Source organism: Epithele typhae (assembly GCF_022376455.1).
Source record: "Epithele typhae strain CBS 203.58 chromosome Unknown BXZ73scaffold_101, whole genome shotgun sequence".
Lineage (NCBI taxonomy): Eukaryota > Fungi > Basidiomycota > Agaricomycetes > Polyporales > Epitheliaceae > Epithele > Epithele typhae.
This window is the reverse complement of record NW_025954292.1, coordinates 1834-15479: the sequence shown is the minus strand read 5'-3', so window position 1 is coordinate 15479 and position 13646 is coordinate 1834. Positions and strand designations below refer to the sequence as shown.

The window sequence follows — 13646 nt, the reverse complement described above, 5'->3', positions numbered from 1 at the left end:
GCACGCGTTTTGGTACGGCCGGCGTCGGGATTCAACGGACGCCACCGCTCTCGTGTTCGCGGCACATGGCTGGCCGAGTTTTCCGCAACGCGCAGTTCGCGAGGCGTCGCCGCCGCTGTCCATCTAGGTGGGTGTACTTTGTCGACCTTTGCGGAGGGCGCGAGAGCTTTCCGATGTCACATGGTCGAGTTGTGTGCTCTTCAAGGAGCTCGTACGGCCAGCCTGTCGAGAGTCGTGGCTCATGTGGTCGCGTCAAATTCTTTCCACTCGTGCGGTCCCGCAGCCTGCGTTCAAGTGCTCCAAGAAGTATGCGTAGTTGTGGCGACGAAGTACCTGAACACGGAGGGGGGACGTCAGCTAAAACAAGTCTGATGATGGTGGCACGAACATACACGCATGTTCGGCATCGATATAAGTAGAAGCGCACCTTGGCTGAAGAACAAGTTGAAAGATGTGGCTTGCACACGAGCGACGAGTCGGACCCGATCGCTTACATCAGCCGTCGCGTGTGTTGGCGCCGCGTTCTCGAGTCTCGGCTCGGACATCCACTACCTCCTCCACACCCACTGAACCACTCCACACCCACATCTATCTTGCCCCGCGGAACCCCCACCGAGACGCACCTTGCTCTCACTTCGCCACTTCATCCCTCTCCGATTTATGAGATCATGCTGCAAGTTTGGCACATTTCTCGCGGAGTCCGGAGTGCCGAGACTGGTCTTCTCATGAACTGAAGGAGCATAGGTACGCTGCTATCCATATTCCCTGAATACCTGTCGCGATGCCTGGTCTCACACCGTACCCGCCTTCCCCCCAGGACGTTCCCACCAGCCCCCTCTTCGTGATCGACTATGAGCGTATCAAAGCTCGAGATGCGGACGAGATTGAGGCTCTGGAAGGCTGCGGAGACGGGGTTTTAGTAGTGAGTGGCTGCTCTGTGCTTGAGTGAACGTTACGACTAACCGGCGATCCGTTCCAAGCCTCATGAACCACGGCGTACACGAGGAAGCGGAAGGTATGTTTGCGATGGGCGAAGAGACGATCGCTCTTACCCTCAAAGAGAAGCTCCTCTTTGAGCAGGGTGTTTCGTTCGGGTACGTTCTCTCCAACCGCTTGCCTTTGCACTTTGCACCAACCTCCGCATCGGCGCGGCTACAAGGCAGACAAAGGCACGCGCGACGTACCTGAGTTTGTCAACATCTTCAAGGACGACGCGCTCGCCTGGCCGGCCGTCGCGCGCCGCATGTATCCCTCCGTCGTCAACGCACTGATGCAGTCCACCATCACGCCGTTTGTGAAGAAGTCGCTCGCGATCAACAACCGCATCATCGGCGTCCTCAAGGACAAGCTCGGACTCCCTGGGGGCACGCTCGCATCTCTCCACAAGGTCGAGGGGTTCAGCGGATGCATTGCGCGGTTCCTCAGGGCGCCGCCGTATCTTGGGCCGGAGAAGACGTTCCTGACGGCGCACACGGACTTTGGGACCTTGGTGAGTGATTCCCCGCGTGTCCCCTCGCGTAATACCAACGTCCCTCTCCACAGTTGTTGCTGCACAGCCGCCTCGGCGGCTTGCAGGTGCTCCCGCCCGGGTCTGACCAGTGGTTCTACATCAAGGTCAGCCAGCGACCCTTCTCGATCTGCCGCGCTCATGCTCACGCAGTCGTTCATCACTCAGCCCCTACCCGGACACGCGATCTGCAACATTGGCGACGCCTTCAACATCTTCTCTGGCGGCATCCTACGATCCAACATCCATTGTGTCGTGTGAGTTTGTCCGCGCGACGTGCCTATCCGATACCCCGCGTCTCACACCCTTCCCAGCCCGCCTTCACGGGAGCAGGCCCAGTACGAACGCCACTCCGTCGTGTTCTTCACCCGCCCGAACGACACCATCGAGCTGTGCGCGCTGTGAGAGCAGAGCGAGCGGATCGCTACGGCAGTTGCCAACGCGCCCCCGGACAAGTAGGCTCCTGGCGTGACGGTGATGGAGCGGCTGCTGAGGAGGGTCAATTGGCAGCGGGTGACGAACTACAAGGTATGTCTTGTCCTGCCGATGTGCGCTTTTGCGAAGAGCTGATGAAGCCGGTAGGGTTCAGAGAGCTAGAGGGATAGGCGGGGTACCGAGGACACGGCAATCCCGAATCAGGGGAAGATCTGAAGAGCCTCGAATAACGTGTATGTAGTATGTACAGTCGTAGCCTTCGATGGACACATGCGTCTCAAACACCCCGATTGCGCCATCTGCGGACGGGGACCCGTGCGTGGACATGGAAAAACAACCCATGTAGGCGACCGTTTCTGGACAATCGAAATCTCGGCCTCATCTGCAAGGTCTTGGTGTACCCGATGGGCGCGCTCGGCATGAACAACAACCCGGATGTTTATTTCGCGCATGGTAGCACAGCAAGAGGTAGAGCCAAACGTAACACGCGTGGCACGATACGGAGGGTCGACGAACATCACCCTCCCTACTCTGAACGCAACTCGTCGTGCACGGCACCCTCGCTGATAACCTCCCCAGCCACATGCTCCGTGCCGCGCGGTTCTGCAGAAATCTCGTCCCTGAAAACACACGAAATGAGCCCAAAATCCGTGTACAACGACAGATCTACTCACCCCACCGCCTCCGTACCCCGGGTCCGGGATTACCCATCCTACCCTGTCCGCATACAGCTCGAACTCCGTGCACTGCTCCCCGAGCTGCATCCGCTCGTTCGCGCGCCCGGGGGGTCCGCGACGAGGTAGCACAAGATGCTGACGACGAGCACCCGGAGCGCGGGGAGGCTCCCGACGGCGGCGACGAGGCCGTCCTGCAGAGCAACACGTGCGTCAAGGTCGAAGAAGCGCTAGCGGAACCACTAATTCGAGGGACGCACGACGATCCGGGGGCATCTACGTCAGCGAGCCCCGCCGCGCGCGCGACGTCGTCCCGGGGTGTGATCCCGATCGCGAAGACGCGAGGTCGCATGGGTCCGTCGTGCCGTCCGCGAGCTCGACGCCTATCACGCGCGCCCGCGGAGTCGGATTCCGAGGGGAGGAGGTGTAGACGCGGACGGCGAAGGTCCCGCCGGGAAAGCGCACGCGCATACCCTCGATCCGCTGGCGGAAGATGTCGCCGCCCTGGGTGTCGAGCTGGCGGGAGAGCGAGTAGTGGGAGCGGTGCCCGGCTGTGGCGGCCTCGAGTCCGAGGAGTCCTCCGCCGAGGACATCGGCCTGGTGGAGCCCCGTCGATATAGGCAATGTGTCTGTCAATCTCTTTCCAAGCGAGAAACAACCTGGGTCAAAAGCCTCAGATAAAATATAGACAGGGCGAAGCGGACAAATATCACCTTCCGCCTCAGGGTTGGCACCAACCCGCCTTTCTCCTCAATCTCCTCCCACGCGCGTGCCACACCAGGACGGCGATCGTGCAGCTCTATCGGCAGATGGAACGATTTGGCGATCCTATAAAACTTCACTTTGTGAGGACGGCCCCGCTTCGCACGGCGAGCACGCTGAGTGCGTCGGAACGGGGAAGCCGGGATGGTGGGGCGCGAGGAGGCTCGTCGGAGGGCGCCCCACGTGTCGTCTCGTTTTGACAGACACCTCTGTGGGCGCGTAGGGTTGTGTCGCGACAACTTGTGAGGCGGGTTCCAATCTGGCCGGACTGAGTCTGTGGACCACGTCGATGATCCTCTCGATGTTGTCGTTCACCCACTTGCGTGCACTCGCCGAGCGCGGAACGTCGGGCGGGACAACATCCATCTGCACGATCTCGTTGTCCGTGAGCCGGAGGAAGCTGTACTTGATGCTTTCCAATTCATGCGCAACGCTGATGTCCACGCGCGACCGCAAGTTCTCGACCACCCCGGGTATACCGCTGAACGGTGTGAGTGGGTTTGCGCGAAAACTCTGGCGGGCGTGGCCCGACATTGTGGGCTTGGTCGACTTCTTTGTTTCCAGTCGGAGCTCGAGCGTTCGCAACACCATGAAGATCGATTCGGGCGTAACGCTCAGCCAAGGAGGAAGTTCGGGTGCGTCCGTAGAGAGTCGAGTCGACAGGTTTTCGAGAGCGCGCAACAGGCTGTAATGAGAGGGGAGTTGGTGCCGCGAAAATATGGTCTAGTGTGTCGCTCACCAGTTGTAACAATAGGACAGCATTTGAGAAAAGCAACGCAGAGACGGGAACTTCCTGCACGATCGGCGTTTCGAGTACGTCACCGCGCATTGTCGTCCCGCCCAGAACTTCATCCGTCACCTGGGACCTTCGTCGGCCGGATCTCCGCCGCTTCAGTATGGGTTCGATGGCGCCCGCGAGGAAGGGGACGAGTCGTCGTTCCTGGGAGTGGTATGGAACTGCAAACGAAGACTCGTAGAGATGAGGCCCAGCGCAGATGGTGTAAAAGGAACGGAGACATACCACGGGGCGTGTGAGAGGGCTTGGATCACGGAAGCACTAGCTGGGGGTTGGACGATGCGTTTTAAGAGGCACACATATATCGGACGCTGCCTCCGACTATATGCGAGGGTGTCAGAACAGGGTGTTCTCGGAGCAGTATGGGGAGATCGAGACCGGACGAAACATCCAAGGAGCAGGACGTACCACACGAGCACCATGATCCTGCTATTCGTGATCGACCATAGCGACTGAAACGCCTCCACCCATCTCGTGCATGGATTACGCCTTTAAGTGAGCGATCTTTGGGTCCGTCGGGTCCTGAGCAGAGAAACGACGGCCGTAAGACAACAGGTATGGAGTAGGAGGACGATCCAAACGTACGGCAGACGGCCTCCACCCCTCCATCCATCCTCAGGTGTATCCGGATTCGCCTATCCTCGTCGCCCAGTTGGAATAGCCAAGATGGAAGGACCCAACTTCAAAGCGTGTCTCGAAGGCCGACCTGGAGGGCTGATGACGTCTGTGGCGAAGAGCAGAAGTTTGGCCAGCTGCAGAAAGTTGTTTCAGACGGAGAGACGCACCTTGGATGAACGACACATCACAAGTATATCCCATGCGACAAAAACCCTCGCGCACTGGCACCCGTCTCTCGGCTTGCGACGTTGCACAGACGACACAACCTATAGAAGCAGCTGCGGTGTCGCGTTGAGCGAGTGCGTCGTGGCACAATTGAGGAAAGGTGTGTACGCAATGGGAGTGGTATGAGAAGGGAGCGTGGCGGGGAAAGAGGACGAGCTGCTCTTCTCAGACGGAGCTGAGCCCGATGGCGATGCGCGTCTACGCCTCGGAGAATGCGGACCGTGATATCGTTGGCGCTGGTGCCTGTGGGCGCCGCGAGTGAACTGCATCAACTCCGACTCTTTGCTCTCACCATCCACACAAAACACACGGAACATGTCGTGTGTGTAAGCGCTTCTCCCCGCCGTTTCCTTTCCGATTCTTGAGCCGCACCACGACATTGTGTAAGCCTGTTCCGAACGGGCCTCTGTTCGGTACGTATTCCTCGATATTAGGCGTTGTCGTCGAGCGCACCGCGGTGCCAAGTCATGTGGGATCAGCTGGCCATCTATCTCAGGAGTGCATATTTACCTCCGAGGTTGTGCGGCCACTGCCGCGCTTGCTCATCCGGGAGACGGCGTTGAACGGCTCTCTAATCCCCCGCTTCTCGCTCAGCTGGCGTGTTGTGCACATTCGCGTGCATCCACGAGCGGTGCGGAGGGACTCGCGCGCGTTTACTGTCTGCTCCGGTGATCCAAACATCGTCGAACATCTGGGGCGCCACTTACCGGCGTGCGTACATTCCCCCGAGGTAGTATCGGGCCACATCTACCTCTCGACGAATGACATAGAGCGCTCTCAGCTTCGCCTAGCGGATAACACGCACGACATCGATATCTACATCTGACACGTTCGAGGAAAGGCAGGTCATCACGCCCCGGGAGCGCGAAGCCGGCCCGGGCTCTGCTGGCCGTCATATCTCAGGAGAGAGAGAGACGCTCCGACGCTCTCGGCTGCTTTCACCGCATGTTCGAACTTCGCGTTGTGGGCGTGTGGGACCGCGGTCTCTCTCGCCGCGACCTGCCCTCTACCGTCTCGGTCTCGACCCATCTCACATCTCCCCTCGTCCATCTTACATCCCCTCCCAGCCATCGACTCCATCCGCGATATCAAGTACAGAAAACCCCATCGACCGTCTTGGATACTCGCTGTACGTCCGCTCTTCCGATGCTCTGTATCGCATTCACTCATGCTCCCGAAGTGTCTGTACTCCTCCCGCGAACTGTGCACCTCAACTCTCACCTGGTGTTCGTGCTTACCCGCGCATGCCACGCGCATGCTAATATTCGTGATAGAAGCGATGTGGCTCCTGGGTACCGCGCGCGCGAACCTCGTCTTCTTTCCTCAACCTGAAGATGTTCGTGGAGGATATGCCATCCTGTCACACACCTGGGGAGGAGAGGAAGACACATTTCAAAAGGTTCAAAAGCTGAACGTAGAATCCAACAGCACCTTCTTCCCAGAAGACCAACGTCCCTTGCTCCGAGCTGAGCTGCGATCTCTCATCTCCCAGGCAGTCTCTGAAGAAGCGGCCGTTCTCCGCCACGATCTTCGCGCTCTTATCTCCGATGCAATCTCAAAAGAATCTGCGGCTCGCAAAGACGTGGAAGATGCTCTCCGTAGAGTGGAATCCCAGATCATGCAGACGCTCGAGTTGCCCCCTCCTTGCCGTTCCGAGACCTCCCCCGTCGTCCGCAATCGCACCGACGGGAATCGCCGAGATAGGAGGACACCCGGGACTGAATGCGAGCCAGGTGAGCGCAATTGAAGCACATATTTTCTCCTCCGCGCTGACATCCGAGACCCAAGACCCCTCGACAGACTCAGATCCAAGGTCCTCCTCGATACCGTTGTCCCCTGCTCCTGCACCCGTCCAAGGACGTGCTGAGCCACACCGATCGTCACCACCATGGTTCAACCCACGCGATCGCCTCACTCCAAAAGTTCGATCATTCCTTGAGCGTGCCCAAAAGCTCGGGTATGGGTACGCTTGGGTCGACACGTGCTGTATGCAGTGCCGAGCTCTCGGAAGGCATCAATTCCATGTTCCGCTACTACGCCGTCTCCGCCATCTGCTACGTCTACCTCAGCGACGTCGACACTGATTCAGGCAAGATGTGGGACGCCTTCCGAAGAAGCCGTTGGCATAGCCGTGGATGGACTCTCCAGGAGCTCATCGCGTCCCGCTTTGTCATGTTCTATTCCAAGGAGAGTCCGCCCGGCCTCCGCCCCCACTACTCTTACCCCACCCGCCCGCACGATGATCCCCGCCACTCGCACGGGGACCACTCTCAGCCTCGACACCCTCGGGCCTCGCTCTACTTCTCATGGACGCTCCTCGGCGCTCGCGCAGCGGTTCGCGCGAGACTTCCATGAGCCTCGACAACATGCTCATCGACGCTGCGACTGCGGATGGGATGCCCCCGCAGCAACTGCAGGGTCCGCACGGCCGCTCCTCGTCGCCCAGCCACGCTGATTACCACATGCCACGCGGGCGCAGGTCCATCCACATGAATTCTAGCACCCTGGGATGGCCATGCAGGGCAGCCAGTCGCTGTCGGGTCAAACACAGACGACCCACATCTTCATGACTCCGCAAACCGGCCCGAGCGTCAAGAAGCCCAAGCCGGGCGTTTTGGGAAGCAACGGGAGCATCATGGCGATGGGTGAGTCCTCTGCGATGTAGCCACCTTGCGCTCTACTGGCTGTCCTGCAGGTCCGGACGGGAGCATCATCTCGGATCCGGCCACCATCGGAGGCGGTGGATTTCCCGCGACCAACAACCTGGGCCAACGCCTCTGCCGCCAGTGTGGACCCGCCGGCCGCTACAAGGACGGCAAGTGCGTCGAGAAGTGGGGCTCTAGTCCTGAGGGCCCCGGCACCGTCTGCGATCGGTGAGCAACCGCCGCTGCATCACCCTCACATCTTTCTCCTGACACGCTCAGCAGATGCCGCAAGAAAATGAAGCGCGTTGAACGTCGCGGGACGTTGGACTCGATGAGTCTGGACGCCCACCTTCACAACCAGCCTGTGGCGATCCACCCCTTGGGCATTCCGCAAGCAGCCCCAGGCTTGTACACCAACGGGTGCAGCTTGCACTCGGGCTCAGACCGCTCCGTCCACCGGACCGACACCCTCCCCACCTACCCTTCTCACTCGTCGTGCGCCCCTGGCCTGAACGGGCTCTCCTCGAGCGGCGTCTACTCCCGGCAAGATCGCGACCAGGACTACGAGCGCGAGAACGGCGCATCGCCGTACCACCGCTCATCTCACCGCAGCCATACCCCACTCAGCATTGCCATGCTCCCTCAGGACGACGACTACGACCGCTGGCGCCACCCGTCCTCTGCCCACAAGCCGAACGGGTCGATGAACGGCCACGCGCGAAGCTCGTCCAGCCTGTCTGTGAACCGCTCCCTGCGCCCCAAGCCCACGGCCGCGACGAAGAACACAGGTAGCAGCTCGTCTCGCGGCTGAAAGTTGTCCGCCTCCGACACCATGGATGCGGATGCGGATGCGGAGGGCGAGGATGCCGACGCTGATTCCGACGCGGACGCCTAGTTCCTTCTCGCCGCGGACGCCACGGAGCGCAACACCTCGACGGACGGGGAGTGGCTGAAGGAGGACGCATGACTCTCAGACGCGGCGACGGACGCCTACGCATCCACGACGCCCGCGTGTCCCCGGAACGAACCTAGAAGAATGACAGCGCCGTGGTCGCTGCCATGCGACCCACGCGTGACGAAGCCTCACGCCCGCATCCGTGCTCAACGAACCCGCGGACTTTGTCACCTGGAACAACACGCCTGTGTAATGGGTAGATCAGAGATAGATCATAGATGTGCCTCCATAAGGCCCGGCCCGTAATATATCCCACTCCACTTCACTTTGGGTGCGACTCCGAGCCGATTAGAGATTGCGTGAATCCGAGTGTCCCATCTAAAACGTCTGCGAGTTTGAAGCGCCCGCCGTTCGAACTCGGTCAACGTCGCGTGGTGAGTAATGTCGAGTTCTTTGGTGATTCTAGGCATGGGGATATTCCCTACATATATCACCCATCACTACCTTGTGACCGTCTTCGTTGGTGAAACACCAAACTGACCACACAAGAAGGTGCTTTTCACCTTCTCTCGGGCACGCAGTGAACGGTGGCTGAGGATTCAACGTTCAAGGCCGCACACACCTGGCAGCGCACTGCTTTAGGCCTGCTGAATTCATCGTTCTGTCCGGATCTTCATGTCTGCGCGCGAGCGCGTCTTGAGCCCGAACTTGCGTGCACCGCGGCATAGAGTATGTGTATTGCACCTGTGGGACGTCGTCAGGACCGTCGCCACGCCTCCTCGAGTCCCTCTGGCACGAATGAGCTGCGCCCATTCCTCCAGAACACGACCCCAGCGGAATCTACCCTCCAGAAACACCCTGCGGCCGTCGACGCCTTCCACCATGGCACCATGGCCAAGTCATCGCCGTGGGCACATCAAAATGGACGCACCGGAGCGACGGACGGGCGCGCAAGAGTGAGGGACGCGCGCGCAAGAGTGAGGGACGCGCGGGGAGGAACCCAAGAACGAGGGCGTGAGCTGACGTACCGGCACACTTCATCTTCTCCTCTCCGTCTGCGGTGTCGTACGGGAGGGCTTGCAGGCGGGCGACGGGTACAAGTGAGACGGGGTGCCCGACGCGCGTGCCGCGACCGGCTACGGCGTCTATCGGCGCCGTCGTGTCATCATCTGAGCGATGACGTCAACGAGCAGCGTCGCGACTAGCGAGCGATCCGTCCGTCGAGTGCCTCCGCCACGCTGACTCTCATATATATATATATATACTTGGTACTTCATGACGCTTGCGATTTGTACGACATGCATGGCACTACATTGGATATGTAGTTACTCCTCTGTCGCACCTCTGCCGTCCTCGACTCGCGCCTGCGTCGGACGCGAGGTCGCCGGACTGCATCTCCGAGACGCTCCGCGTCTTCAACAGCACGCACGCGGGGCTCATGGGGTGGTCGGAGCCCGATGCGTGGGGCACGAAGGGCGACGCGGGGAGATGGAGAGAGCGCATCGGGTTGTGCGTGCCCAGGTTGGCGTTGAGCGGCGAGGGTCGGTGGGCTGCGGCCGTGTCGAGGGGGCTGGAGGAGACGGTCCCGCTGAGGATGTGGACGCGGATGCGTGTGCGCGGTGCTTCGCCCGCCGCGCCGCTTCTCCTCGTCGACTTGAACCATCGAAGAGCCCTCGGCGATCGCGCGTGAACAATGACATTCTAGCGCCGGATCTAGCGGGGGCTCATCCGTCCTTGATCACACTCCGGGTCGGGTCGGGTCGGGGTCGTACGTTAACAGCAACGATGGCGACGAGTCCGAGTGCAGCTTGCGCGCGTCGTGGGGCGGCGGCGACGCTTCCGCGACCCGCATCGTGCCGTCAGACGAGGGGCGTCCATCCGAGGTCTGGAATGCCATCCGCGGATTTTGGCGTTGGCAGAGGAGGACAGGAGCGGGGGAGGAAGTGCCCGCGGCAGCGGTGAGCACTGCAGGGGGCGAGGGCGAGTGCCACTCGTTCGGAGACTGGAGTTCCGACCGCCATGAGTTCTAGACCCGTTACAGCTGGGCGGCGAGCGACAGGTCTGAGGACAAAGACCCTTCGGCCTGCGGCGGCGAAGACGAGCTAGCAACCGTATAGCCCACCGACGGCGCGGGGTGCGTCGAAGAGGGACAAGGGGTTGAGCTCGTCGACCAGGACGTTGACGCACGACCTCCCCGTCCTTCCGATGACGGAACTCGGGAGTGCCGTCCAATGCGCTCATCGCTGGCGAGCTTGGCCGCAGGACGGGGAGGTTCGCGCGTTCCCACTGCTCGGACCCGCGGAGCCGCCGCTGTTGCCACCACTCGAACACGTGCAGCCGCTGGCTCCTGTCAGGCAGAATGCGGCAACTGGTGCGCGGGAGGCAGTCGGCGACACGCCCATCGCCGCGCGACGGACCTCCTTCACGAGTTCGGGCGAAGCCTGTGATATTGGGGGCGGAACCGCGTCGGACGGGTGCAGTAGCGTGTGGGGATTGGAGGCGACGGGAGCGGGCGTCGATATCCATGAACTTCGGGGTGAAGCCGGCGACAGGGACATCAACTTCGCAGTGGCCGACAGAGACCGGAACCGTGAGCTGTGTGCTGTCCTTCGTCGTCGGGCCGTTGTGTGGAGATGGGGGATCGACATCCATCGCGTCGGGTGGGGCCTTGTTGAGGACTCTGGAGCTTCTGCGGTACTCGTTGGACACATTAGAGTGTGCCTGGAACTCCGACGCGGCGTGCGAGATGACCCTAGCCCTCCTTGTGCTTCTGCATCTTGCAGCAGACGCGTCGATGGTGGTGGACCCGCCGCTCCGCCGGACTTCGGCTGAGCAGTGAGCGTGCACGGGGTGTTGTCCTTCGCAAGCATCGCGACGCGAGTAGAAGCGTCGAGTTCTTTCGCGGCATAGTCCTTGTTCGAGACGATCATCTTGCCATGTGCACGTGGGAGGCTCTTGGTAGTCGACTGGCCGAGCGGTCCTTCGTCTCGTGGGTTCTGACCAGTCGAACAGGAATGTTCGACGGGGTTGTTCTGGAACAGAGACCGAGTGGCGGAAGACAATGAAGATCTCCCAACGGGCAGGCGAGGATAAAGACCCCGGAGCAGCCGCAAACGCAAGAAGTTGTGATTGCGCAGAGACCGGGGAAGAGAGAAGCTATAGGTGCGGACTGAATGGAACCATCATCAGCACAAGTCGCCCCACGCGATCGTAGCACGATACACACCTCTCAGTAGTCGCGCGGAGCCAAAGTGCAGAAAGCTCCTCTGCTACCATTGACTGCCCTTCCGACTTCGGGTTGAGACGTCGAGGAGGCTACGGGAGTGTCCGCCACGCCGGCTTGTAGGCAGCCTACGTAGCGACATACTCTCGTCCGAGCGCGAGACCTAAAGTTCGCTAAAAACCCCGTCAGCAACTGCATGACAAAATGGACATCGCAGGGGAGCGTCGGCTGCGGGACGCGGTAACTAAAGGGATGACCTGAACTCACCTTCGGCTGCTTCCTGAGCGCACCCGCCAGGGATTCCCGAGCGACGTACACGTTGAACGGGTCGACACTCATAGACAACGTCTTGTATTTCGATGAGGCATTGAACATGCGACTGTACGACTGGCATCGCCTGCCGATGGTAACCATACCATGAAAGAGCGAGACCGCGCACGTCTGAGAGGACACGGCGATTGCGAGGGTAAGCAATCGACATCAGCCACAGGGCAGGGCAGGCGTTGGTCACGGTATGGGGAGAGGGTGCGGCTGTGGACTCACTCTTGACCTCAGCCACCGGACGCTCTCGCCCAAACTACCCAGTCCGTCGGATGGTTGTGGAGAGTGGGTGGTCACCGATCTGATGAGGTGGCCGACAGTCCTGAGCGGAACCGGAGTTCAGAAGGGCCCTGACAAAGAATGAAGATAATGGCAGATACATACTAATCTGGATTCGATGACAGGTGGCGGAGGAGCCTAGATCTGCTATAAAGAGCCAGGGAGATAGCTAGACAGCGTGTTCAGTACCTGTGGACACAACGATACGCAAACTGAAAAAAACGCACCCTTTAAGTCGGACGACTCACCCTGGTCTCAAAGGGTTGGAACTTGGCTACGCGAGGACCAACGAGAGGAAACAAGAGCGTGTCGTCTGCGTCCAGGGAAGAGGTGCAAGGCTTGAGACAGCTGGAGAGGAGGAGAAGTGTGGACGAAGAGCAGACCTGCGCCTCCCGGCCTGCGGGTGTTCCGGTGTCCGGCGCTCGCCGGTCCGCAGGGCGTAAACAGGCGCGTCGTCATCGGCGCTTGCAGATTGTCATCTGCTTGCCGTGCGCACGGCGACGCTCATCTCCGGGGCAGCGTCTCGACGAGACGAAGGACGAAAACGGGGTGCGCGTTGTGCGCCCAATGCGCTCCGCGAGCTCGTATCGCTTGGTGCCGACTCCCGCGCATTTCCGTCCCCCTCCGGATCCTGGCGGCGCGGACGTCCTCGCCATGTCTTCTTCCCCATCCTATTGGCTACGCCGCGCCTGGTCAGCCGCGCCCGCTCCACCTGCACGGTCCCGCCTTCCACGTATTTCGCTCCGCCGCCTCGACGGAAGATGAGTCCGTCAATCCGCCGCAGCACCGTGTGACGTGTCCACAGGCATCGCGGGGGATAACACCACGATCCCCTTTGGCACGAGTGACTCGGGCCCGAACTTCTCCCACTGCGACATCAACGAACGCCGCGGGAACAGAAGACGATATATCGCTCATGAACGCCTGCAGCAAACGAGGAAGAGACGGCCGCCGATACCGACAGAATGCGGCGCTGGTGCCTGCGTATCGAGCCAATTGCGTCCCCACCAAAACACGCGGCGCATGTCGTCTACGGAAGCTCCCCTCGAAGTTCCCCCTCCGAGTCTAGAGCCGCAACACAACCGAATGCTCGTTTCTTGCTGTTTCGCGTCTTGCACGATGATCCCAGAACCCTCTGTTCGGCACGTCCTCCTGGACATGGTGGTCGAGCGCACCGCGGTGATCATGTGAGTCTGCAGCCTTCCTGCGCTCAAGGTGCTACTCCTGGATATTGATGCCGGCTGCTCTGCTGCTCTTCAGTATCAT

The 13646-nt window shown here is 60.5% G+C and overlaps 4 protein-coding genes across 4 annotated transcripts; 2 read left to right on the top strand and 2 right to left on the bottom strand.

Annotated features, from left to right (window-relative positions):
- Positions 1-781: 781 nt before the first annotated feature.
- BXZ73DRAFT_93043 (Clavaminate synthase-like protein) lies at positions 782-1912 on the top strand (the record flags this gene model as incomplete). The annotated part of the gene is made up of 6 exons (XM_048026568.1): positions 782-945; positions 981-1081; positions 1164-1489; positions 1543-1614; positions 1676-1764; positions 1822-1912. The coding sequence occupies 6 exons, from the start codon at positions 782-784 to the stop codon at positions 1910-1912; spliced, it is 843 nt and encodes a 280-aa protein (XP_047872030.1).
- Positions 1913-2892: 980 nt separating this feature from the next.
- On the bottom strand, positions 2893-3912 carry BXZ73DRAFT_107144 (uncharacterized protein; the record flags this gene model as incomplete). The annotated part of the gene is made up of 2 exons (XM_048016842.1): positions 2893-3213; positions 3661-3912. The coding sequence occupies 2 exons, from the start codon at positions 3910-3912 to the stop codon at positions 2893-2895; spliced, it is 573 nt and encodes a 190-aa protein (XP_047872029.1).
- Positions 3913-6185: 2273 nt separating this feature from the next.
- On the top strand, positions 6186-8473 carry BXZ73DRAFT_107143 (uncharacterized protein; the record flags this gene model as incomplete). Its single annotated transcript, XM_048016841.1, has 7 exons — positions 6186-6243; positions 6295-6353; positions 6514-6750; positions 6818-7351; positions 7518-7662; positions 7713-7890; positions 7945-8473. 7 exons carry the CDS (start codon positions 6186-6188, stop codon positions 8471-8473), a joined length of 1740 nt encoding a protein of 579 aa, XP_047872028.1.
- Positions 8474-10295: 1822 nt separating this feature from the next.
- BXZ73DRAFT_107142 (uncharacterized protein) lies at positions 10296-12119 on the bottom strand (the record flags this gene model as incomplete). Its single annotated transcript, XM_048016840.1, has 5 exons — positions 10296-10559; positions 10745-11327; positions 11381-11726; positions 11925-11943; positions 12048-12119. The coding sequence occupies 5 exons, from the start codon at positions 12117-12119 to the stop codon at positions 10296-10298; spliced, it is 1284 nt and encodes a 427-aa protein (XP_047872027.1).
- Positions 12120-13646: the final 1527 nt, after the last annotated feature.